General features: G+C 38.4%; 3 protein-coding genes across 3 annotated transcripts; 2 read left to right on the top strand and 1 right to left on the bottom strand.

Moving 5' to 3' along the window:
- Positions 1 to 1,884: 1,884 nt before the first annotated feature.
- On the top strand, positions 1,885 to 15,860 carry LOC131777720 (C-Jun-amino-terminal kinase-interacting protein 4-like). Its single transcript, XM_066161883.1, has 23 exons — positions 1,885 to 2,332; positions 3,461 to 3,581; positions 3,674 to 3,744; positions 4,675 to 4,763; positions 5,119 to 5,315; positions 5,478 to 6,063; positions 6,138 to 6,194; positions 6,428 to 6,523; positions 6,930 to 6,972; positions 7,165 to 7,295; positions 7,673 to 7,732; positions 7,831 to 8,010; positions 8,278 to 8,345; positions 8,465 to 8,610; positions 8,760 to 9,081; positions 9,190 to 9,255; positions 9,361 to 9,508; positions 9,672 to 9,752; positions 9,940 to 10,007; positions 10,112 to 10,260; positions 10,661 to 10,832; positions 13,285 to 13,550; positions 13,711 to 15,860. The coding sequence occupies exons 1-23, from the start codon at positions 2,021 to 2,023 to the stop codon at positions 14,041 to 14,043; spliced, it is 3,762 nt and encodes a 1,253-aa protein (XP_066017980.1). The 5' UTR covers positions 1,885 to 2,020; the 3' UTR covers positions 14,044 to 15,860.
- Positions 15,861 to 16,939: 1,079 nt separating this feature from the next.
- On the top strand, positions 16,940 to 19,196 carry LOC131777689 (protein crumbs homolog 1-like). The gene is made up of 4 exons (XM_059094008.2): positions 16,940 to 17,100; positions 17,729 to 17,908; positions 18,180 to 18,299; positions 18,406 to 19,196. The coding sequence occupies exons 1-4, from the start codon at positions 17,061 to 17,063 to the stop codon at positions 18,501 to 18,503; spliced, it is 438 nt and encodes a 145-aa protein (XP_058949991.1). The 5' UTR covers positions 16,940 to 17,060; the 3' UTR covers positions 18,504 to 19,196.
- A 76-nt stretch (positions 19,197 to 19,272) lies between these two features.
- Positions 19,273 to 24,409, bottom strand: LOC131777688 (ribose-phosphate pyrophosphokinase 2-like). The gene is made up of 8 exons (XM_059094007.2): positions 24,228 to 24,409; positions 23,271 to 23,454; positions 22,808 to 22,906; positions 21,868 to 21,992; positions 21,422 to 21,476; positions 20,811 to 20,929; positions 20,357 to 20,516; positions 19,273 to 19,911 (listed from the first exon to the last, which is right to left on the bottom strand). The coding sequence occupies exons 1-8, from the start codon at positions 24,347 to 24,349 to the stop codon at positions 19,819 to 19,821; spliced, it is 957 nt and encodes a 318-aa protein (XP_058949990.1). The 5' UTR covers positions 24,350 to 24,409; the 3' UTR covers positions 19,273 to 19,818.
- Positions 24,410 to 24,427: the final 18 nt, after the last annotated feature.

Genomic DNA, 24,427 nt, shown 5'->3' with positions numbered 1-24,427 from the left:
ACCTGGTAGAATGCACGTGGTACCATGTGTTTTTCCGTGTCTTTAATCAGTAACGCAACGTTTAAGTGGTATTATTCCGTGGGTTTCCCAGTCGCTCATGCCTATTACGTAAGCCAACTCTTAGATACCATTCGCGTCTTTTTATGCCAGTCTCAACAGAACTCATGCGTGAAAGGAATCGACAAATAGATTGATAATAAATGGCAAAATATTAAGAAGAATAAGAGAATTAATGTATTAGTTTACGGTTTTGCGTTACAAGACCAAACAATGGCTGCGAAGCAGACAAATGGAAAGATTATTGAATGAACGAAAATATACAAACAAATAATAGATACTTAGATACACAAAACAGGAGCACATTTGATATTTTCCCTCTATGATTGGTTTTTTTTTCAGACCTGTTCAACCAAAATGTCAGGGAAAGTTGGCAAGGGGGGAGGGGAGGGATGGGGATAAGAGAAAAGTAAAATAACATTTCAATATATTAATTCCCTGCCGTGAATAAGTTTTCCTCCGTGCAGAAAAAAACCAAATCAGTAATGACCTCTAATTTATTAAGAAATCTACGCTTCCCACAACTTAAGACAATCCTCAGACTACATGTGCATGCTCGTTTACGGGAATGGCGGCAACACCACAAGCTAGCTGCTAGTTAGTAACTTGCGATTGGATAGATTCAGCAGGTGTCTTCGACGGAGTTTTGCATTTATTACTTTCTTAGAATTATTCCGGGGTAATTTGAATTTTTTCTGCGTGAAGAAAACTATAAATGGGTGTGCAAATGTTCGTGCCAACTCATTTCCAGCAGCCAGAATTTTTACTTCCCTACACCGAACATTAAGAGTCCTGATACAGAAATTAGCCACTAGAACTGAGTAAAGTCCAACTGTTACCATTCAATCCGAGTGTGTTTCAACGACAAGGATCCGTCAAAAATGCCTTCATGTAGCCACACTGAGGTAATTTCCGTTTTTGTTCTCGCCAGTTCTGGAAGAAATTGCACCATTTCATTGTGGTAATAAGTGGAGCGTAACCTAAGTAGCCTAAGTATGAGCAGGCGGTTTACATGTTGCAGCCATGAGCAAATTGGCTGATTGCTCTCTGAAGAATAGCAGGCAATCTTAGACCTGTAGGGTGCATAAAAGTGGCTTCCAAGGCCAAAACAAAGTAACTTTTATCTTTTTACTGGAAAATAAGGAATCATCCATAAGAAACATAATCATTTGTTGCCTTGTAAGTTTAGCTACTATACTAATCTGATTAGTTCTGCTTTCATTTTATTTGAGTATCCGGAATAATAATGGTCGTATTGCAACCGGTGCAGACTTTGAGTTTGCCGCTAGTCTGTTGGGTCTGCGTCATTTTGTCAGTTTTGGTAGAAAATGATGATGCTTAAAATAGCTCATAATGAAGAGCCAATGGGGCTCGTGCTTTGATCGAAGGAAGAATCATATCGTCTTTGTGTTATTAAGTTACTGAAAAATAGTAGCTTAAAGCACAAACATGTCTTTATGGAAAGGTCGAGAAAAATCATCCTTACCGCAGGCTACTCTAGGCTTTCCTGCACACTCTGATTTCCTATTGAAACAGGCAGGATGTTTCCTGTTTGGTTTCTTGAGAAGATAACTTTTTTAATAGATTATATCTTTTTTGACGTCAAATGTTTTCTTTCTTGTAATACGCTGATGTACTCAGACTCTAAACAAAATGACAAAATTTGCTGAAATTTGTTGTCAGGTTCGCCCACGTTTATAGAACTCTTGAAGAAAATCAGATGCTTGACAAAATTAATTGAATTATTTTTATCTCCAATGATGAATTTTGATTGGCTGAGTGAGCATCAACAAAATTTCATTACCAGACCCCCCCACATTATGGAAATCTCGCGAAGATGTCTGTGAAGGGAAGCGGAGGAATAATGGCAAACAACGACTGTTTTCAAGGTTTATCTGTTACCAGTTATCTAGAGAATATAGCTTAGGTTTTCTTCTTTTGCCTCAAAAGAAATCAATGCGATATGGAGGGCGAAGAAGAGAAAAACGACGTAGTGTACTCCAGTGGAGATGAAGGAGGCGCTACAGTTATGTCGGAAAGAGTGTCCAATCTCGCTAACAGTATTTACAGCGAGTTCGAACGAATGATTCAAAAATATGATCAAGACGTTGTGTCAGGACTTATGCCACTTATGGTGTCTGTGTTAGAACAACTGGATAGTGCCTATGGAGACAACAACGAGCAGTTAGTTGAGTTGGAAATATTGAGTGATGATAACGAGCAGCTCATTACTCAATATGAAAGGGAAAAGCAACTCAGAAAGCTGGCGGAAAACGTAAGTGGTATATGTTATCTCCTCTTTAGTTATTCCCCTAAGTAAAATTAATCCTTTAGTATTTTACCAGCGAATTTTTCGGTTAGGGGAAGCTATGTCTTATGTTTTTGTACATAAATTGTTATATATATCAGCCCCTCGTATTTGAGATTTAGTAATAGTTTCTCTTTTCACACCAGCACAAATAATAGCATTCTACCACTGGAATTGGAAAAATGCGTATATGAGAAATTTATGTATCTTTCTTTTGATGTTAACTATTTAAATCATTTTTTCATTTTGTACCATTTTTGTTGTTCCATTTTTGACAGTGCATTTAGGGAAGGCGTTGTCTTTTCGAAAATAATAATCTTGCTTTGATTCTAAAGACTTCAGTGTTTTTTTTCGTTCCCATATTATTAAAACCATGTAAATGAAATTTCATTTCACGGTATATTTACCACAGTCGCTGACTGTATTTAATGCTAAAATTTGTTTCCAATTTGAAAGTGCTATGCATAAATTAATGTGGCTATTTCTTTAGGCCATTTGGAATTATGTTAAATATTTTTTTGTGCAACAGATACATGCCTGGTCATCAGTGCTTCATGGGCTAGTAAGAAAAAAAGTTGTTAAGCACCAAAAATTTTAAGATATTGAGAGTTTTTGTCATGTTTGGCTGAAAATTATTAGAGGATGATGGCAAGGACATAATTAAGTAGTATAAACATTTACTTAAATTATTGTGTTGTCAAACTGTGCGTATACCTTTTAGCCTTAACAGCAAACTGTAACCGATACCTTGAGATTATTTCATCATTATAAATAGAAGCTGGTGGTTTCTCTGCCAACTGTTTGGTTATATTTTGCTGGGTATTAATGGTTGAAAAAATTGTACTGTTAATAATGTTAAGATTTATCGATGTCATGTCATGCTTGACCTGGTTTAACCTCAATTGGTACAATATTTTGCCTTAATTTACAATCCATCCAAAATAAACAGACAATTACATGCAAGTCTGTGGGTTTTAGTTAACAAGGCCCTTGATGGAATAATATTTTTATGGGGGAGTGTGAAACAATTTTTAATTAGTGTCAGTAAAGAAATGAGAGGTAACATAAGAAAATATTTATTTACTTTTATTTCAGAGATATCTGGAGATAGAGGATCAGATTGAAGCTGAAAAGAGAGAATCTCACAAGCAGATTGATACCTTAGAGCATGACAATAAAAGTCTGGAATCTCGAATCAAAAGTTACCAAGACCACAGTTAGTGATACAAAATATTTTAGCATATCACTGTAGTCTAAATAGTGACTTAAAAAAGTCTCTTTTGTGCTGACAAAATTTCTTATTTTAAGTTGAACGGCAGGATGAAAGGATATCAGAGATGAAACGTGAATATCATACTCTTCATGAAAGGCATTCAGAGGTGAGTCACCTTTTGTTTGGGTGATGTTTTGACCTGGAAAACAACAGACTACTGTCCAAATATAAAATGTCATGGCTTGGAAATAACCACAAAGGGGCAAGAATAGCAAAGTCCGTGAAAAACTGTTTTTAACCAGGTCCTAGTGGAATGTTGTGCTTAATAGTCAGTATGTATACATGGCAGGCCTGACTGGTATTATTTTGTAGTCAAGTAGATTAACCCAACTAACCTTATCTTTGAGTTAAGGAGTGACTGTTCTTTAGACAAACTGACAAGGCCCATTGGGCTAATCTATGTGAAGGCAAAAGAATACTAATCAAGTCTGCCATTTATGCATAGGGTGCATATGAACCAATCCTAACTACATTTCTAATTCATCTGTAGTTGCAACATTGTAAGTCACTAAATTTACGTTTTTTCAAATATTTTGTGTCTCTTTGAAAATGACTTTTTAACCCATCAGTACATGGTTCATACAGGTCCTGGGATTTTATTTTCACATTTTGAAGGACTCAAAAGTCCTAGAAAAAGACTACAGGTCTTAAAAGGTCCTGAAAATCTGCTTAACCCAAGCAATAAAGGTTTTAGAATATATGTTAAAGGAAATGTATATAGACTATAAGGAGAATTGATTTTGAAATCTTGGGAATGAAGGGTTGAAGGTGAAATGTGGGGTCCTAAAAGATCAATCTGAGTTCTGGAAAAGTCCTTGAAATTTGTCTCTAAAAGAGGGTGAGAACCCTGTCAGTAGTCTGTTACAGCTGTGATTGTGAACTTGGCTGATCTAGTTACTGACAATGAGCTTCACAGGTAATAATTGTTTGACATATGAGTGGCATGCGTGAAGCATTTGATCAGGGCTATGTTTTTAAATTAAAAATTTAGTCAGGCTTAAACTAAAAATTGTTTTCTTCTGCAAATTTGTGTCAGTTACTCCATCAACACATGGAGCGGCTGCAGAGAGAGGACAGAAAAGGTTCAGGCTCCACAGCAGATACACCATCCAGGACTCCTTTTAGGTAACAATCATAACTCACAGTAAACTCACAAATGATTCCCTAATCTTTCAGTATGAGCTTGTTTTTGTGGGAAGTTAGTTTTCAAGGTATGAATTTTTCCTTTGTTGTTGTCAATCTCTTCACTGTTGGTGAGTAGTGTAATTGAGTATCTGGAGTCTAATGAGGATATTAAGTACTTTAGTAAGTTTTCAGAAGTCAAAAAATGTAGTGAGAGGTCATAGGACTGAAATTGGAGATCCCACCTGATTGAAAAGTTTTGTGGATCTTCCCTAAGTCAATGTAGTTAATATGTTTTCTGTTGTTTGGCATTGAGTACTTGCTAGATTTAATCCTTTACTCCTTTCACTTCCAACAGACCAAGAACTGTCTCAACAGACTCGCCACGCTCTCCCATTGGAACACCTGTCAACTCTTTAACAGATTTGCTACCTGGCACCTCTCCAGGAGGACCCAAGAGCATTGATGGTGACATGGTTGTACCTCCATCGCCTCACAGAGGAGACAGCAATGAGATGTCACTTGAAGAGGAACAACTTGCTGGTAAAGGGAAAGGTTTGTAGCCTTCTTTGTTTCTTTTTTCCTTGATTTTGTCTGTGATTGCTCATGAATTGCCGATTAAGCTGAGGTGAGTATTTACTTGTGAATATACATGTAAGACCTTATTTAAGAGTGTAATTCTTAACAATTAACACTTGTTCCATTTCTACCTTGCAGGTAGTGAGACTGAGAAAAAAACTGGTGTTGGAGAAGTTTCTCCTGCTGCCCAAAATGTTCGTGGATCTCCTGGTAGTGGTTTTGTCGCCATAAGTGGTGATAAGCTGGATAGTAACAGCATTGGAGACATTGTGAAAGGCTCACCATCAAACACAACCAGTTCACTACAGAGTTTAAATACAGGAACCTGTCACCTTACAGATGTCGACAACATGCCAATCATGACAGTGACTGATGTTGAAAGAGTGATTTCTGGAGAATCTCAAACTCCTCCAGATGGAAGCTTTGTTCACCTGAGTAATGATGCTGCAGCCATCATGGCCTCCACACCTGAATTGATACCTAATGCTGGGTCTTCACCTGTTGATGTGATTAGGAGAGAGGGTAGCAGACAGGGTGGAGAGCGCCCCATATCTTTGGATCTGGAGACACTTCCTCAAGGTGTCAGTGCACATTCTTTGTTTGCTGAGCTGTCTATTCAAGAACCTGACATCATTGGGCAGGTAGACACTGGTGCAGACATCACTGCAATGGTTGGAGAACTGGACACAGTGTTAAAAGAGAATAAAGAATTGCTGACTGCAAAGTAAGCATGTGAAATTGAGAGTATCGTGGACAATATCAGTTTTTCTTACTGGTGTTTTTGCAATTTAATTGCAGGACCAAACTTGTTACTCAAAAGAATGATCTTCTGAAAAGAGTTGAAGAGTTGTCCAAGTAAGTCTTTATTGATCAATACTTACTATTTTCTAATTTGTTTAGGTAGATATTTTGAATTTTTTTAAGGTGATGGTTTTGTTTATGCTTTGTTGCATTAAAGAGGTCTGTTCATCTTTAATGAGCCACATTTTTTTAATTGCACTTCCAACTTTTTTGTCTCAACCACGAAATTTGTGGTTTGTAGTTCTGTTCCGAATTTTCCTAATTCATTTTCTTTTTTCTTTTTTTAGTGAAAAGGAACTAGCAAGAGAGGAAGTGATAGCACTTCAAGACACCAAGAGTCGTTTATCACAGCACATCTCAGAGATTGAACAGGAGCTGAAAAGGTCAGAACCAATTCCTTGTTTTTGAAATTTAACTAATTTATAGACAGTTTTATCTTGCACCATAAAAATGCAAAAAAAAAATTAACCTGGCCAACATCCAACCCTCACACTTGCTGGATGCATTAGCTGATGTTATTTTGAACTGTCAATCCCAACTTCTAAAATCCTACTCATTCTGCAGACTTTTCAAGTTACTGTCGTAATCCTCATGTAGGCATAACTTGGGAAAATTTCAATTACAATTAGACTGAGTGATCCTTAAAGCAATTTTGATTATTAATATTGCCTCTGTGTTACTCTGACTATGATTTTATCTTGTTGCTACTTGTTCTGTCACAGATTTTACAGGTAGAATTTGTTTTTGCTGATCAGAAAATTTAAAGCAAAATCTCCTGCTTGTTTACAGGGTGAAAATGGATGCAGAAAAAGCTACAGTGGCTTTAAAAGAGGTAAACCACAGACAAAACATTATTCATGATTTGAGGAGATATATGAATGAATTTGTTTTTCTATGGCATTTTTTCATTCATTTGCAAGAATTGCAAACAAATTTATCTGATGTCACAACAAGTGTTGAGAAGTAACAATGAATTGTTTATGCACTTTGATTTGATAAAAATATTTGACTTAATCATTTGTAGGCTAATGTGTCAGCAGCTCATCGAAAGAGGTTTACGCGAGTTGAGATGGCCCGAGTATTGATGGAAAGAAACCAGTACAAAGAAAGATTGATGGAATTGCAAGAGGCTGTAAGATGGACAGAAATGATCAGGTAATTTCAAGCAAGAAATGATCACTTAGTCCGTAATAACTCAATGAATGGTGTGAATAAGTGTAGAGAACAGCATGACTTCAGATACAGTTGAATTAGTCTATGTTAATTAGTATTTATCTGATAGATTGTTAGTTTGTTGAGTCCTTATTTTTGCAGTACCAATGCCTTTTTTTTTATTTTTACACTGACCAAACAATATTTATTTATTAATTTCTTACTTCTTCTATTTATTTAATGATGATGAATTCTATTATGTAGTACATCACACAGTTGAGAATTTAGTAATCTAAGAAAACCAACCCATCTGTTTTCAGAGGAAATGGTAAACTTAATTTGAAGTGTCTCAATGAAAGTGTTCCTTTTCTTCTTCCTAGGGCATCAAAGGAGAGAAACCTTGAACTGCAACAAAAGAAGAAATCATCCATTTGGAAATTGTATGTAGCTCATTTGTTTTTAAGATTCAGGATTCTGATATTTTTCAAACTTGTGCATATCTGAAATCTAAAGTAACAAACATAATATGTTGAATCAGTTTCAGCAATCTTTTTGGACCCTCGCCAAAGAAGCCTGCCCCAACCATGGTCAGCATCAGGTACAACTCCCCTCAGGGGGAGGGAGAGTCATCTCCTTCATCTCGACGTAGCAGCTCTGTAAACTCAGGATCTACAGGCTCAATTGCAGTTGCAAGTGGTGGAGGATTTGGTAGTGAGAAGTGAGAAACTTTTCTTATTAGCATCTAGTTTCTACTTACATTACAAATGTATTTTGTTAGCTTTGATTACCAAAAAATGAAAAGTAATTAAGGTTAGGTTTATAGAGTAAACTGAGTTCTGGCCTTCTTTCAGGAAACTTACCAGGGTTGAAACTGCATGAAAGGCTATGATGTAATGAAACCCACTCTAAGGAAGAAATTAAAAGCCCAGAAATCTGGTTCCAAAATGATTTTCTGTCATACTCACTCACTGTTCTCATCTTTTAGCTTTGATCGGCAGCGACTTGTGGAGAGAAGGGAACGCTACAGACAAGTGAGGGCATTTCTCAACTCAGGTGATATTTTAAATCCTCCTCATTTTCTATGCTTCTATCTTATGTACATAATTCATGAACAGATGGTGTTTTCCATGCATTATCAATCCTCAATGTCAGAGTTTTTGTTTTGATTTCAGATGTTGCTGAGGGTCGCATGCAAGCTTATGGCTGGAGTCTTCCGGCAAAATACTCAACAGAAGTTGCAGAAGGAGGAAAAAGCCTGGTGTCTGTCCCTGTACCAGTTTATTGCAGGCCTCTTAATCTTAATGACCCTGGGATGAAAGTATGTTTGCCTCTTAAAATCAATTATCAATATTAAATTGGTGAATGTTCTTTTCATCCTCAAACAAAGGAACTAGTTGTACACTTTTATAGTTTCTATTTATCATATTGAAAGAACAAGTACTAAACACAGTTGTAATCTTGATGCAGATCTGGTGTGCAGCTGGTGTAGATTTGTCTGGTGGGAAGACACAAGATGGTGGTTCAGTCATTGGTGCAACTAGTGTATTTTACACAGACAGTGTGCGTGACCAAGATGAAACAGGAATGGACCCAAAGCTGGAGCCAAAAGTGTCTATGGTTTGGATTGGCAGCAGCACACACTCATGCAGTAAGGTTACTGTTGTTGATGCTAATTACCCTCAGAACATTCTGGATTGCTTTATAGTGTGTACATCACATCTATTGTGCATCACTCCTGTGCCTGGTGCATCAGAAGGGGATTATCAGAGTTCGGAATGGAAAGTTGAAGGTAAAGATTATATCTGTTTCTTTGTAGTGCATCAATAAACACATACCACAAATGTAGTATAACTGGATTTGCAGAGTTGGTGTTAGAGTTACTTTTCCTTCATTGCAGACCCACTACAGACAAACCCTGACAAAGGTGATTCCACTGAGGGTTCAGGATTCAGTGATCCACTGGGTACAGTTAAAACAGACTCTTTTGATACTTTGCAATTTTTAGACAATTGAAGACATCATTTCTGTGATTTTTAATGGTACATTGTGTTGTTTGTGATATGTCCAGGAGTACAAACAGGCCAAGGATCGGATGGACCAACAGTAACAGACATCACAGCTGGTGAAAGTACATCACCTGGAGCCACACCAGTTGAAGGAGTTGAGAAAATGAGCAGTGTATTACCAACCATGTGGCTCGGAGCACAATCTGGCTGGTAAGTCACAAAGTGTGTGAATGGTTTATGATATACAAGCTGTTTCTTAATGAGAGTGAATCTGTCTTGATCTTTATTTCTTTCTGTCTGTCTGTCTGTCTACAAGATATTCTACTAAAGAATGGTCATGTGTACAATATACTGTTGAATGATTCCTTTGCAGTGTGTATGTACATTCTGCCATTTCTGACTGGAAGAAATGCATCCATTCCATTAGACTCAAGGACTCAGTCCTCAGTATAGTGTGAGTACATGAAAAGCAATAACAAAAGTAACTGCATAAAATGATAGTCTTGAAAAAGTCTGTCAGGGATCTACCAGCAAGTTATGTGCCATCGACGAATATTATCCCTCTTTTGTAACATAACATGATCATCAGAATTTAAATAATTTGCTTCTATTGTTATCTTCTGCCAAACTTTATATTGTAGATATGTGAAAACCCGTGTCTTAGTTGCTCTTGCTGATGGCACAGTGGCCATCTTTCATAGGGCTTCAGGTACGTCTACCTTTGCTTTTGCCATCTTTCTCTCCTATTCTGATCAGGTTTAATGTTTGGCCATTTTGGTTTCTAGTAATCAGAAATGACCTTGTTAATTTTAGATGGTCAGTGGAACTTTAACAATTATCACTTGCTTGATCTTGGCCGACCACATCACTCCATTCGGTGTATGACTGTAGTTCATGACAAAGTCTGGTGTGGTTATCGCAATAAAATCCAAGTTATTCATCCCCGCAGCATGAAAGTAGAGGTATGTTGTGTAATAAAGTAACTCAGCACTGTGGTGTGTTATGAGGAGAACTAAGCTTGTCAAAAGGCTCTCATTCAGGATGTGTGAGTCAAGGTGCTTTTGGGTCTTTTCCATCCTCCCTTTTACAGTGCTCAGATCTCTTTGTTCGTTTTTCTAAGTTATTTAATGCATTCTGTTTCTCTTTCCCCACACTCAAGATGAAGGCTTTTCTTTTCCATGGGAATTATCACAACAAGTTTCATGCGGGTTGACCAATTGCTGTAACATAGTAGTCGAATATGTTAATATAGCTTAAAGATGGAATTACTTTTATTGTTTATTTCCAACTGCCTTCAAACTAAGTGGTTTTGCTTTTGAAAAAGTTTTTCTAACTAACCAACAACTCTGAATAATTTTTAAGAAAACATTTGATGCTCATCCCCGACGTGAAAGTCAGGTTCGTCAGCTGGCCTGGATAGGAGATGGTGTGTGGGTGTCCATTCGTTTGGATAGTACACTGAGATTGTACAATGCACATACTTATCACCATCTACAGGATATTGATATTGAGCCATATGTCAGCAAGATGTTAGGTAAGTATCTCCTACCTACCTTTTCACCCATCTTTTCTACCGACCCATCTTTTCATCCATCTTACCTACCTGCCTACCTTCTCACCTATCTAACCAAACAACCTTTCTATCCATCTTACCAACCTATTCACCTTCTCACTGATGTCACCTACCTACCTACCTACCTTCTCATCTATCTTACCAAACTACCTTTCCATCCATTTTACCCACCTACCCACCTTCTCACCCATCTCCCATCTTATCACCCATCTTACCTACCTACCTTTCCACCCATCTTACTTACCTACCTATCTTCTCACCCATCCTACCTACTAACCTTTCCACCCATCTTACTTACCTACCTACCTTCTCACCTATCCCACCTACCTACCTTTCCACCCATCTTACTTACCTACTTACCTTCTCACCTATCCCACCTACCTACCTTTCTACCCATCTTACTTACCTACCTACCTTCTCACCTATCCTATCCTACCAACCTTTCCACCCATCTTACTTACCTACCTACCTTCTCACCCATCCTACCTACTAACCTTTCCACCCATCTTACTTACCTACCTACCTTCTCACCTATCCCACCTACCTACCTTTCCACCTATCTTACTTACCTACCTACCTTCTCACCTATCCCACCTACCTACCTTTCCACCCATCTTACTTACCTACCTACCTTCTCACCCATCCTACCTACCTACCTCCCCACCCATCTTACTTACCTACCTACCTTCTCACCTATCCTACCTACCTACCTTCTCACCCATCCTACCTACCTACCTTTCCACCCATCTTACTTACCTACCTACCTTCTCACCCATCCTACCTACTAACCTTTTTACTCATCTTACTTACCTACCTACCTTCTCACCTATCCTACCTACCTACCTTTCCACCCATCTTACTTACCTACCTACCTTCTCACCCATCCTACCTACCTACCTTTCCACCCATCTTACTTACCTACCTACCTTCTCACCTATCCTACCTACTAACCTTTCCACCCATCTTACTTACCTACCTACCTTCTCACCCATCTTACCTACCTACCTTTCCACCCATCTTACTTACCTACCTACCTTCTCACCTATCTTACCTACTAACCTTTCCACCCATCTTACTTACCTACCTACCTTCTCACCCATCCTACCTACTAACCTTTCCACCCATCTTACTTACCTACCTACCTTCTCACCTATCCTACCTACTAACCTTTCCACCCATCTTACTTACCTACCTACCTTCTCACCCATCTTACCTACCTACCTTTCCACCCATCTTACTTACCTACCTACCTTCTCACCTATCCTACCTACTAACCTTTCCACCCATCTTACTTACCTACCTACCTTCTCACCTATCCCACCTACCTACCTTTCCACCTATCTTTCTTACCTACCTACCTTCTCACCCATCCTACCTACCTACCTTTCCACCTATCTTTCTTACCTACCTACCTTCTCACCTATCCCACCTACCTACCTTTCCACCCATCTAACTTACCTACCTACCTACCTACCTTCTCACCCATCTTACCGACCTACCTTTCCACCCATCTTACTTACCTACCTTTCCACCCATCTTACCTACCTACCTTCTCACCTATCCTACCTACCTACCTTCTCACCTATCCTACCTACCTACCTTCTCACCTATCCTACCTACCATCCTTTCCACCCATCTTACTTACCTACCTACCTTCACACCCATCTTTCCTACCTACCTTTCCACCCATCCTACTTACCTACCAAACTACCTTCTCACCCATCTTACCTACCTACCTTTGAACCCATCTTACTTACCTACCAATCTTCTCACCTATCCTACCTACCTACCTTTCCACCCATCTTACTTACATACCTACCTTCTCACCTATCTTACCTACCTACCTATCCACTCATCTCACTTACCTGCCAATCTTCTCACCTATCCTACCTACCTACCTTTCCACTCATCTTACTTACCTACCTACCTTCTCACCTTCTCACCCATCTTACCTACCAACTTTCCCACCCATCTTACTTTCCTGCCTACCTTCTCACCTGTCCTACCTTCCTACCTTTCCACCCATCTTACTAACCTGCCTACCTTCTCACCTATCTTACCTACCTACCTATCCACCCATCTTACTTTCCTGCCTACCTTTCACCTGTCCTGCCTACTCACCTTTCCACCCATCTTACTTACCTGCCTACCTTCTCACCTGTCTTACCTACCTACCTATCCACGCACTGATTTATTTACCTTCCTACTCGCTCTCACCTTTTACTAACCACTTACTACTCGCCTGTCCTCTCCATCAACTTGCTCACTTGCTTATCTCCCCGTCTACCAGCCTTTCTAACCATCTCAGCTACTCCATATACATTTTCATTGCTTCCGCGTTTTAATAATTAGTGCAACTAAATATTTAACCTTTCTTGTTGAATGTTACAGTACTTTGTTTTGTCTTTTACAGGAACCGGAAAATTAGGTTTCTCGTTTGTACGTATTACGTCGCTCATGTTAACCAATGACCGTCTCTGGGTGGGAACGGGAAATGGTGTTATTTTGTCGGTCCCATTGGTGGCCGCACGTCCCGCAAGGGATGACGGAGAAGTACAAACAAGTTCCCCGGGGACGGGGGGAACCGGAGGTCCAGGAGGAGCGGTTAGAGTATACAGCAACGAAGGAAAAGATGGAGACACACCAAGAGGCTCAAGCTTTATGCCTTACTGTTCTATGGTGAGTATGGTAACATTCGTGCATCGATGATTGTTTTTCATTGAAATTCCATCACCGTTTTTACTACAGAGGATGTCCTTTAGCTCTCTTATTCCAAATTTTTATGTCCAAAGCATGAGAGGCACACTTTCCCCGTTTCAAAATGAATTTTTTGTTTCAGGTTAACGCTCAGTTGTCCTTTCACGGTCACCGCGACTCAGTGAAGTTCTTTGTAGCCGTCCCAGGCTCTATGAAGAGAGTCTCTCAACCAGCGCCAGCCAACAGATCAACAAGTCCCAGTGGTCAACCTGCTAAGTCTAGCCCAGAGAAGACTGTGACCGAGTGCATGCTTTTAGTGTTATCAGGGGGAGAGGGGTACGTCGATTTCCGTTTGGGAGACAACGAAGAGACTGCTTTGGAAGAGCAAGGTGGTGATTTGATATCTGTCACAACTCGTGGTCAATCAACCAATGAGAGAAGCCATATTATGGTTTGGCAGGTGTCGGTCACATGATGAATATAGATATGGAAAGTGTAAGGTCCTGTTTTGGGGTGCAAATAAGGTCAAAAGTGCAGCAGTGTTACAGTTTGTATCACTGGGTAACTAACGCGAGGGGCCTCAGTATAGTTTTGTGCAGACGTCTTCCATCTCATGGCGCTACAGAGGGCCGGCCATGCCGTTACAGGTTACGTTTTACGAAATAATTGGAAAGTGACCGTGTCCTTGTAAGTCTATGGGATTAAAATTGCTTCACATAACAGGACCCGCCTTTCCAAAGCAACAAATAAGGGGTTAAAAATAGTTTTTTTCAAAACTCATTTTATTTGTAGATAAACAGTAACACTCACATTTCACGACAGCAGTGTAATGGCACGTAACCCTTTCTCTCCCAAGTTCTCATTAGTAATTCTCCTCAGCGTCTGCCATGCAATTCTCAAGCCTTTAGTTCGGTGAATTTGATATTGGATCAACAAATAATCTTTGAATTGTTTTTTTCCCTCGACACTTGTCTGCTTGATATTGTAAGTAGATATTTTGTCCTGGTCACTTGTGAGAGTGAAAGCGTTTACTAATTTCATGGCACTTGTATTAAATATACACGAAAGTTAAACGTAATTCAGTTTTAGTACCTTTTGTAACTGATTAAGTTCGTTGGTCTGGTTCGGTTTTTTTAAGTATTTGTAAATAAGTTTCCAATAATTTCCAGAGTTACGAAATGTATTTTTGGTGGTACGTTACTAAATTAAGCATTAATGTTTACTATTTTCCAAGGGTTATTACCAATAATTATTACTATGTAACGAATTTCAAATCAAAATATATATCAGGTTTTACAATTGTAATAAATTAGTGGAAAGAAAACCGACCTGAAAATTAGAACGCGAAAGGTTTAATTAAAACTCTTATAAGCATTGTTGACATTTTATTTTGGCGGCAAAGGGTAACAGTGAGTTTTATTGCTGAAGATTAATGCGAAAGAACCTTGAATAGTTCCTATGGGTTTTCATTTTTGTAATCATCGTCCAGCACCTAAAATTTAAGAATTTCTGAGGATATAGCCCCAGACTTAGCTGTTTTCCTTTTTAATTAGAAAAAAAAATCTGTTCTACACACGCGACAACCGCATTAATCTTACCAAAACGCAATCCTGTGTCACGTGGCACGTTCATCCAATAGAAAAAGCTTATTTCAATCGCGGTGTAAAAATTCCTGTTTTTGAAAGTGACTTTTTCTTGTTCTTGGCCATACAAGGAATGGTAGGACTTAGTGCCAAATTTTGTTACAGAAAGAGCAAACGTTTAGTCTTTCTAATATTTTCATTTAGAATTGGCGCTGTTAAGGAAGACCTTGGAGCATGAAAGGTGTCTGTAGCTATATTAGTTTACTCCCAAAATTGTTAGGTTATCATAAGGTATTTCGGTTTGGCTGAGGTATGATTATCGATCACTAGAATTAGTACGTAAACAAAATGTTGGTAAACTTGTATTCAAAATAATTTTCTCTATTACTTGTGACATTCGTTATGTTTTCTGTAGTGTATTGTCTTAATGTTATTATCTTTCTGCCTTGACAGAAGAAGGTTACTGTCGCCCCTGACACAAAGAGATGTTTTTGGTCAAGTCCAATCAAATATTACTCTCAGATTTAATTTATTATCAATAGCTCGTAGCCTTGTTTGGCGTCCAAAAGATATGATAGCTAACTTTAATGAAGGTTAAGTAGATTTTGATTCTATGTATTTATTTATTGTCTGCGGTTTTGTCTATCTGTTATTTTGAACTGATAAAATAGAGGATTAAAAACAGTTTCAGTTTAGACTCAATTCAAGTCTCACTGGTAACGGGGTTGTCCAATTCACTCAAAGTTCAGAACACTTCGCAGTGTGAAAAACAATTGGCACGGTTTGGCAAATACAGAAAATGAACAGGTTTGTGGAAGTCAGCCGTAACACAAAGGGAACAGAATAACCAGAGAAAAAAACAACAACAATAATGACAAAAAAGACAAACGAGAGTCAAAAGGAATCGGAAATAACATCGAAGTATCATGCCATCACGCAGGTTCATCTTTTGAGTAAATTCGATATTTCCTTTACCTGAACATAACTTCACGTGCTATTAAACGAAGCTGAAAACGTGCGACGAGATAAAACAAAGCACTCAATAGGATTGCATGCGCGTTTCAAGACTCAATGAAAGATATCAGTTAACTCACCGATAGCCACTTACACTTTTTCGGACTTGTCTTTTCACTTATCAGCAAGACATCCTGTCTCGCATTCCTTCAGTTAAAGTATTTTTGTTTCCGTACACAGCGACCATTCAACTTTTCAATACCTTGGAAGTTTACCAATTTCTATTTCTGTTAGTGAGGTCAGCAGGTCGGTCAGCAGGACACTGATATAGCAATGAACAATAGTATAGTGACCAAACTTAAGGCATTAATCACGTTAAAATCTCATCTTTAGAGCCAACTTTTGACCTCAAATTCCTTCTAAGAGCTTCTGGGTATCAATTGTCTGATGAACTAGTCAATATTCTTCTTTTCTAAAATGTACAGATACGTAGAACCTGTACAGTACGACTTAAAAACCCAGGCGAACATGTGTATTTCCCGCACACACCAGGTTTGGTTCCGGCATGTTAATGATTACTATTGTTGTGTTTTAGAAATCTCCTGCAGGACTGATCTCATCCTAAGTCAGATGTTCCGCTAACGTACCGGTAGTTATTGAAAGACAGAAATAATGCCAGTTTTTGCACTTTACCGGGATAAGTGCTTTCAATAAGAGGGCTGAGTAGTTGTTACTGATCTTACCTTGACATAATGATTGACAGGATCCTGTTATTGTCACGTTTGATTGGCTTACATCCAATTGATGACAAACCAGTGGTCTGACTGCAGTTTATTTTGCTTCTGTGCCAGAAGGTTAAAAATCCGAAATCTTCATTTTACCCCTCATTTGTGTCTCGCAGTCCTTCCCCAGCACTTTCAGAGCCGAACCTTCATTCTGTGGGATCCTACTAAGTATGAAGACTTTTGTGAGTGTTTGTGTCCTTTTGTGCTTAGGTAAGTTTGATTTCTCGGTCCTGTATACAAAAGTTTAACGTTTAGTACTTGAGCTTACGATTAGGAAGGATGGATTTAGATGAAAAGCTAAAATTCTTGTAATACAAATCTGTTGGCGTTAAACAGAGGCCGGATCACCTTACAAAAAACTATCTTTATGTAGAGGGTAGGTGTTGTTTCACCTTAACTTTGTGTTTATCTATGATAGAATGAACATTTCCTTACCAAATGACAAACATTCATCCTGGATAACGCCGCAGAGAAATGCCAAAATTCATTCTGACCGCAGAAAAAATATCACTTTAATAAGGGATCACTCCCCTTTCGATGGATTAGTTCAACAGTTTAATGATCATTTTAAAAACTTCGCGAGGGATCGATGCTTTTGTGTTTACACTGTGTTCACCCTGTTCGTAATGTTTTAGGCAAAAAGATTCTAGAATGTAACATTACACCCAATAACTTTGAAGTTTCAGACAACATAACCATCTGTTCATATCGCAGGTATGTGGGAGGGAGGGAAGGAGGGCAAAAGTAGACCCACTGGAGTAAGACTTTACCCAGTCTGTTCACGCTTTTTTTTTCCTTTGAGAAGGATTATTTTTCAAAATTAAGTTATACCTTGCAGTTCCAGAATTCCATGCAGCCCCAAAGCTGACCTGTATACGATCTCTAAAGTGCCCCGTTACGCATCAGGGATGTTACGTGGTCGACGGGCTCTGCCGCTGTGATCAGGCGTTGTGTTGTAACAATCCCTTTAATTACTCAACACTGGAAAGCTGTTTGGCAGATAATGCGCTTCAGTTAGGTTGGTAACAAGATTGGTTACTTTACTTCCGGTGACAGACCAGCGAAAAACCCCTTAGATATTTCCAAAACTAAACACGAACCAAGGTTAGGGGTAAGTGCCATCCAAGACTGACACAACAAAGTGTTCCATGGGAAGGAATGCGTCAAATGATTACGTGTTCCACGAGAAGGAATGCGTCAAATGATTAATTGCTCCATAGGAAGGATTGCGTCGAATGCTCCCAAGCAATGTAACGATAACAACAAATTTTTAAATTCTTATTATTCAGAGGATCCATGTAAAGATGATCCATGTAAGAACAATGGGTATTGTGTCCAACTGATGGGTCAGTCTTCCTACCGCTGTGATTGCTACGGTACAGGATATTTTGGACCTCACTGCCATAAAAGTAAGTAGCATTATCACCTCCTCTTGACTGGTGCTAAACGCCTGAACATTTGGCTTGGGTCAGCTGAGAATTCTGCTGATAATTTTTTCATTTTTCTCATTACTAGAGTGCCCAAAAGATGCAAGAAAGGAAATACACAGTTTAAAAGGACAAACGGAAGAGCACGCTCGTAGTAGGAAGCGTTACCTTATGGCATGCCTTTAACTTACATATTCTTATGACAGAGTAACCATGGCTGATAGTAAAATGAAAGTTGTCAAAAGAATTTTGTTAGTAGATGTCAATATGGACAGTAAACGCCATACATAAGAAAAGATAACCAAGTTATAAACTGGATCTATTCTTCGTCATTTTTTTACCTATGCTCTGCAATGTCCAGAGTTGACAATCGAGATGCATCGATCGTGGCATCTGAGATAGCGCATAAAGAAAATTACTTTTTATATCATGTAGTTTAAAGTACATTAAGGACTTTTTCTATATAAATTAGAGAACAATTCTGTTGTGATCTGATCAAACTTGAGCTTTAAAATATTGAAGAGAAGTTTGGTTTTGAAAAAAAAAAAGGACTTACTTGAGCAATAGAATAGTTAGGGAAATGATGATAGTAAAGTTGAAAAATGACTGCTATCCACGTCTTTACACTTCAGGCAGGTGAAACAGATGTTAAATTCACATCAGCTAGTAATTATCACTGTTAGGGTCTCTCCGCACAAGCGAAAAACTTGTTTATTTAGAAATTTTTTTTTGTCATCACCAACATTTTACAAGTGCGGATGGTTTGTCGCGACTTGACAAAATTTGGGCGAGGTTGACAAATCCTCAGACGGACCGCCGACAAAATTTTTCCCCGGTAAAAACTAGAAAAATCGACTGAATAAACAAAACCGTGATAAACTTGTCGATCATTTGTCGTATAAGCTACTAATAGCATGTAATTGAACTAAAATCAATTTACTAGAGAGGCAAGAATTGTTTTTTGTTGCAAAACTCGGGGATTCTAAAATTTTAAAACGACTTAGGATTGATCCTGGAAATTGGAGCCGGGTGAATCCTTTGCTAAACTATGCCAGCCAGGCTAGTGAACTGATCAGGCGCTGACAGAATTTGTATATGGTGTATTAGACAAGTAACTACAACCTTTTCTTTGAAACAAGCACCATGGCACAAATGGCCAGCGATGAGTTTTGGAAGTTTACTTGACATGTCAAGGCTTACCACTTGGGTACTCAAGATGACAGAAGCACGTGGGAACGATTGAGCAAATGGTTATCTCACTTAAACTTCAGACCATAACTGCTATGACATAACAATGCTATAGCTTGTTACATAATTTTATTATAACTTGTAGTTGACTACATTTTTCCTACTTGCCTAGGTGGCCACATCAGTCAAAGCTCAGAGGACTGTTACCTGGTCAACGCGTATGAATTGCTATTCTGACCATAACAAATATAATCTGTTAACTCTTATTAAATACTCAAAGAACCCAAACTCCCTGTACACATATTTATGTCTTTCAAAGGGGAACATTAGTGAACAGGTAAGAGACTGATTCACCATTGTGTGTTCTGCGAATAGCCTCGGCAAGGATCATGGAAATATCAATGCACTAGGACAAAACAGAAAGATAGGGAATTAAACAAATAAAAAGAAGGAAAATCAAAGTGAAATGCATTGCTGATACAGATTACCCTTCTGAAGGATTTTTCTTGCAGTGTTGATCATTCTATCAGTAGTAAAAGTTGTACAGTGTTAAGCCTGATCCACTTATCAACTGGAAAAACTGATCAATTGACAGAACTTTCATGAACACCAGTCATATGTGAGCTCAGTCACCTCTCCACTAATCTGTAAGTAAACCCTTTGCACCCCAACATCAGTATGCACATTTTCCAGGTTCTGACAAGGATAATTTGTTCAACAATCAAGAGCTTCTTCAGTTGGTAATCATTTTCTTTATTCTCCATCCTAAACGTGTGATTCAGGGGTGATAATATATGGAGAAATTGGATGGTAGTAACTCTTAGGGATCAAGGGGCTGGGAGATTTCTTACCTTGATCTTCGCGCAATTTTCCATTTTGCTTTCTTGTGGGATGGTATTTGTGACTACAACAGCTTCCAGATCACTTTCCTCAATTCTCCGCAGAGCAGGACCAGAGAAGATTCCATGTGTCAGTATAGCATAAACTTTGGCAGCACCAGCATCTCTCAGTCTGGTGGAATAACAAAAGGAACGGGTGAGCGCTTGAGAAATCCACCAACATAATAATAAAAAAAAATATGTTCCGAGTTCTCATTTTGTTGGGATGAGTGAGAAAGAGGAGAGGGAATACAAAGGATAGCAGCTCCACTACTTTCAAACTCCCTTCCCTCTTACTCCTCTCCACTGAACATTATTAACTTGGTAAAGGTGACATTAAAAACGTTTGATGAAAAGAATACATCAACAAGTGATCAAGAAGTTCTTAGGACATTGGTCCATTTGCAATTTGTGGTGGAGAACTTACTTCTGAGCTGCAAGTGTTAGTGTTCCGCAGGTATCTGCCATGTCATCAACTAGTATTGCTGTACGATCTTTAACATCTCCAACAAGAACCATACTGGCCACTTCATTGGCAACTTTTCGCTGATTAGCAACAAATAAAAAGGAATTAGAGATGATCTTCTACACTACAAACAGATGCAAAATTAACAATTTTCATTCAAACAGACAAGAGTTTATTTTTCTGTGGGAGGAAAATCACATGTTCCCAAGGAGGCCAGTCTGAGATGGATTTCATGTTTCAGTCTGAAATGAGTTGTGCTGTGATTGTTTAATTATATTTCCCAGTGCAACTGAGTGACTACTTTTTGGAAAATGAAAAACCAACAAAATAACAGCACATTTATCTATCATCTGAGCTGATAACATTAGAATAATTACTTGTTGTATTGGACCAATAATGTGCGAAGAGGTGTGGTACAACACATGGTAAACTCTTAAACTGCAAAGAGAACTATAGTCATAAGGGGGGGGGGGGCAGCTTTTGATACTGAGGAATGTAATGAAATGATATTACACTTCCAACTGCATTAAAAACCAACTAAATCGCATCATGCTGTTTTCTACAAACCTTACCTCCTTATGAATCAAGGCAAAGCCAACATTCAAATGATCAGCTATGGATGTAACTCTGAAACAACAAAAGAAGTCAAGAAATACCATTGCTGAATAATTAAATTGGGTTTCGTTGCATTCTAATTGAAAGCTAGATTGCTTGATCAAGGGCACCTTCACTGGCTTTCCCATAAGAAATGCATTTGAGTGAGCAAAAACACCAACCATTTTAAATTCTACATTGATAAAGAGCATTTACTACCATCATCCCCATACCAACTTACAAATGGTCTCCATGTACACAGAAGATACCTATGTTAACTGCATCAGTCCAAAGGTTGACCAAGGTGTTGTGCATTGTTTGAGATTAGGCATTGACAAAAAGAAAGAATATAAGAGTCTATAGCCAGGGAACTCCTGCAATGATACAAGTTGAGTTTGTAGCCTTGTGTCTGTGCAGTTCAGACCTTTTAGCTCCTCCAGCATCAGGCGAAACAATAACTGCTCGTTCCCACTCAGTAATGTGTTCTCTGATCCACCTTAACACTGCAGGCTCAGCATACAAATTGTCTACTGGTATATCAAAGAAACCCTGGAATGAAGAGAAGACCTGTATCATAAATAACTTACCAAACTAATCCATGGAAAATAAACTGGCTCCACTTTCACTGCTAGATCAGTTTAACCCTTTAACTCCCTAACTGTCTGCCAAACAATCCTCATTATGTTGACTTGGAGAATTTGGTGTCAGATCAATTAGTAATCCCATAATTGATATCTTTCTTTATTCTCATCACTTGTCTGCATAGTATTGTCTAGATATAGTAGGAAGAAATTCTCTCTTAGTCACTCATGGGAGTTAAAGGGTTAACTAAATTAAATCATTAATATCATTGTTGGTAATTAATTCGTGGCAAGTAAGAATTGAAATACTTCCCTTTTTTAAACTAAAAATATTAACACTTTTCACTTAACAACCATTATTTTCTCGCTTCATATTATAAACTCAGTTTCTACCTCCAATTAGAAATTCAATGAACCTGAAATACACATAAGGGTATCTCAGTCTGCAATAGGTATTTATACAATTGCTTAAATAATAACAGGAATGTGCACACCCAAATTATGTCTCCCTTTCCTCACTTGCACCAAGTGATAATACTACAAAAGGAAACATTTCCAAAATGGCAGTCACACAAGTTCTTGATGTTTTATAAGCACACAAGTAAAATGAAAGACAATGCAGTTTCTCTGATAATCACCTGGGCAACATACTATACCAACTAGTCTCCTTGGGCTCAGTACAATTGTCCAATAATCATCTCAACTGAACTCATTATGCCTTGAGTAATTAAACTTCAAATAATTGTGGTAAGTTTTTCAACATTCATTAATTCTTGTTTATACCTGTATCTGTGAAGCATGAAGATCCATGGTAATAATATGATCTGCACCAGCTACTGAGAGCATGTTTGCCACCAGTTTAGCTGAAATTGGTGCACGACTCTATGACAGAAAGTTACTGGTTTTAGCACCTTAAAAAAACCATTAAGCAACATTTCCAGACAATACTGAATGATAAACAAAAGATTTCTAAGCATCAGCAATGAGAGAGTGAAGACCATTTAAGTTTGAGTTAAAACACCTTCCAGATTGTAATGAAGTTTTGTCTCAGCCCACATGTTTTGAGCCCAGGCCTTTGAGACAATTGTTAATGCTGCACTAAGGGGCTTGTTGTACTAAATACATTTAATGGAAGTTTACTGTGTGTGTCTTCATTTGAACTAAACCTGTGACCAAGTTATTGCTTAGGGTTACAAAGTTTTGCATGAAACTTCCTTTAGGTATCAATAGCATGATTTCTACTGACCTTGTCCTTCTTATCTTGTCTTGCATATGGAAAGCATGGAATAACAGCTGTGACTCGCTGGGCTGAAGCAATCTTACAAGCATTGATCATGATCAACAGTTCCATTAAATTATCATTCACATCACCGCAACCACTTTGCACTATAAAGACATCCTCTCCTCGCACTGATTCACCAATTTCAACACTACAGAACAATGAGAAAGTTCGATAAAACACAGTAACTCAGTCAGCAGCCGTGAAGTCAAAATGCTGCAAATGACATCAGAATTGACTACATTATTGAACAAACAATGTTGATAACCTTCTATGATTAATGAAAACCGAGATTAGTTCAGGTAGAACATTACCACCGTTTCATTTTCGAGCAAAAAACAAACTCTACCCTCTGGAGAGGAAAACTGAAATAACACTTTCCCCTTATGTAGAAATTGGTATGTATATCACTTCCCTAAAAAAGAGAAATGACGACATCAGAACCAACTTTTCTGAGGTACAAGCAACGCTGATGACTATTCAGGTAACATTTATGATGAACTGTGACAGATGGACGAGTAACCACGTGCTAATAATTTAGCTCGTAGGAAATAAGTCCGTTCGTGAAACAAACCCTGACAAGTCACCACAGGTCTAACTGTCGCCAGTGAAACATGAAATCCAAAAGCAATGTTGGTAAATAAATCAGCGGACTGTGTATTTTGAGCAAACTTTACCGAAGAAATTCACCACGAGACTCATATGATAGCAGCACCAGGAAGATTTTCCCATATCCTCATGTATTTTACGATCATTACAGAGAAATTTTCAGTTTTCCCAAAGTTGACCTTCGTTTCTGTTTTATCGCCATTATCACTCTTGATTTTTAAGTTAAAAGGTACAAAACACGACGCTGCATTTGTAAACTTGTTGAGCTCGTACGACATCACAAACCGAAGGAAGGCAGTAGCAACGCACTCTCACCTGGTTTCCTTGTTCGAGAATTTTTTCAACACACACTTCCCCAGTTCATTCCCTAGCCGTTCTGAAATCAATTTCGCCAGTAGTTGATGAGAATTCCCTCCAAATATCTTTATGTTCGGCATGTTTGGGAAAATGTAACGATACAACACGTTCAGTGGGCAACTGAACGTGTTGGCGGCAAATGTACCAGGAGCGGTTAC

Source organism: Pocillopora verrucosa, chromosome 14 (assembly GCF_036669915.1).
Source record: "Pocillopora verrucosa isolate sample1 chromosome 14, ASM3666991v2, whole genome shotgun sequence".
NCBI lineage: Eukaryota > Metazoa > Cnidaria > Anthozoa > Scleractinia > Pocilloporidae > Pocillopora > Pocillopora verrucosa.
Note: the sequence above shows the minus strand (reverse complement) of the source record. Positions and strands in the feature narration are given on the sequence as shown.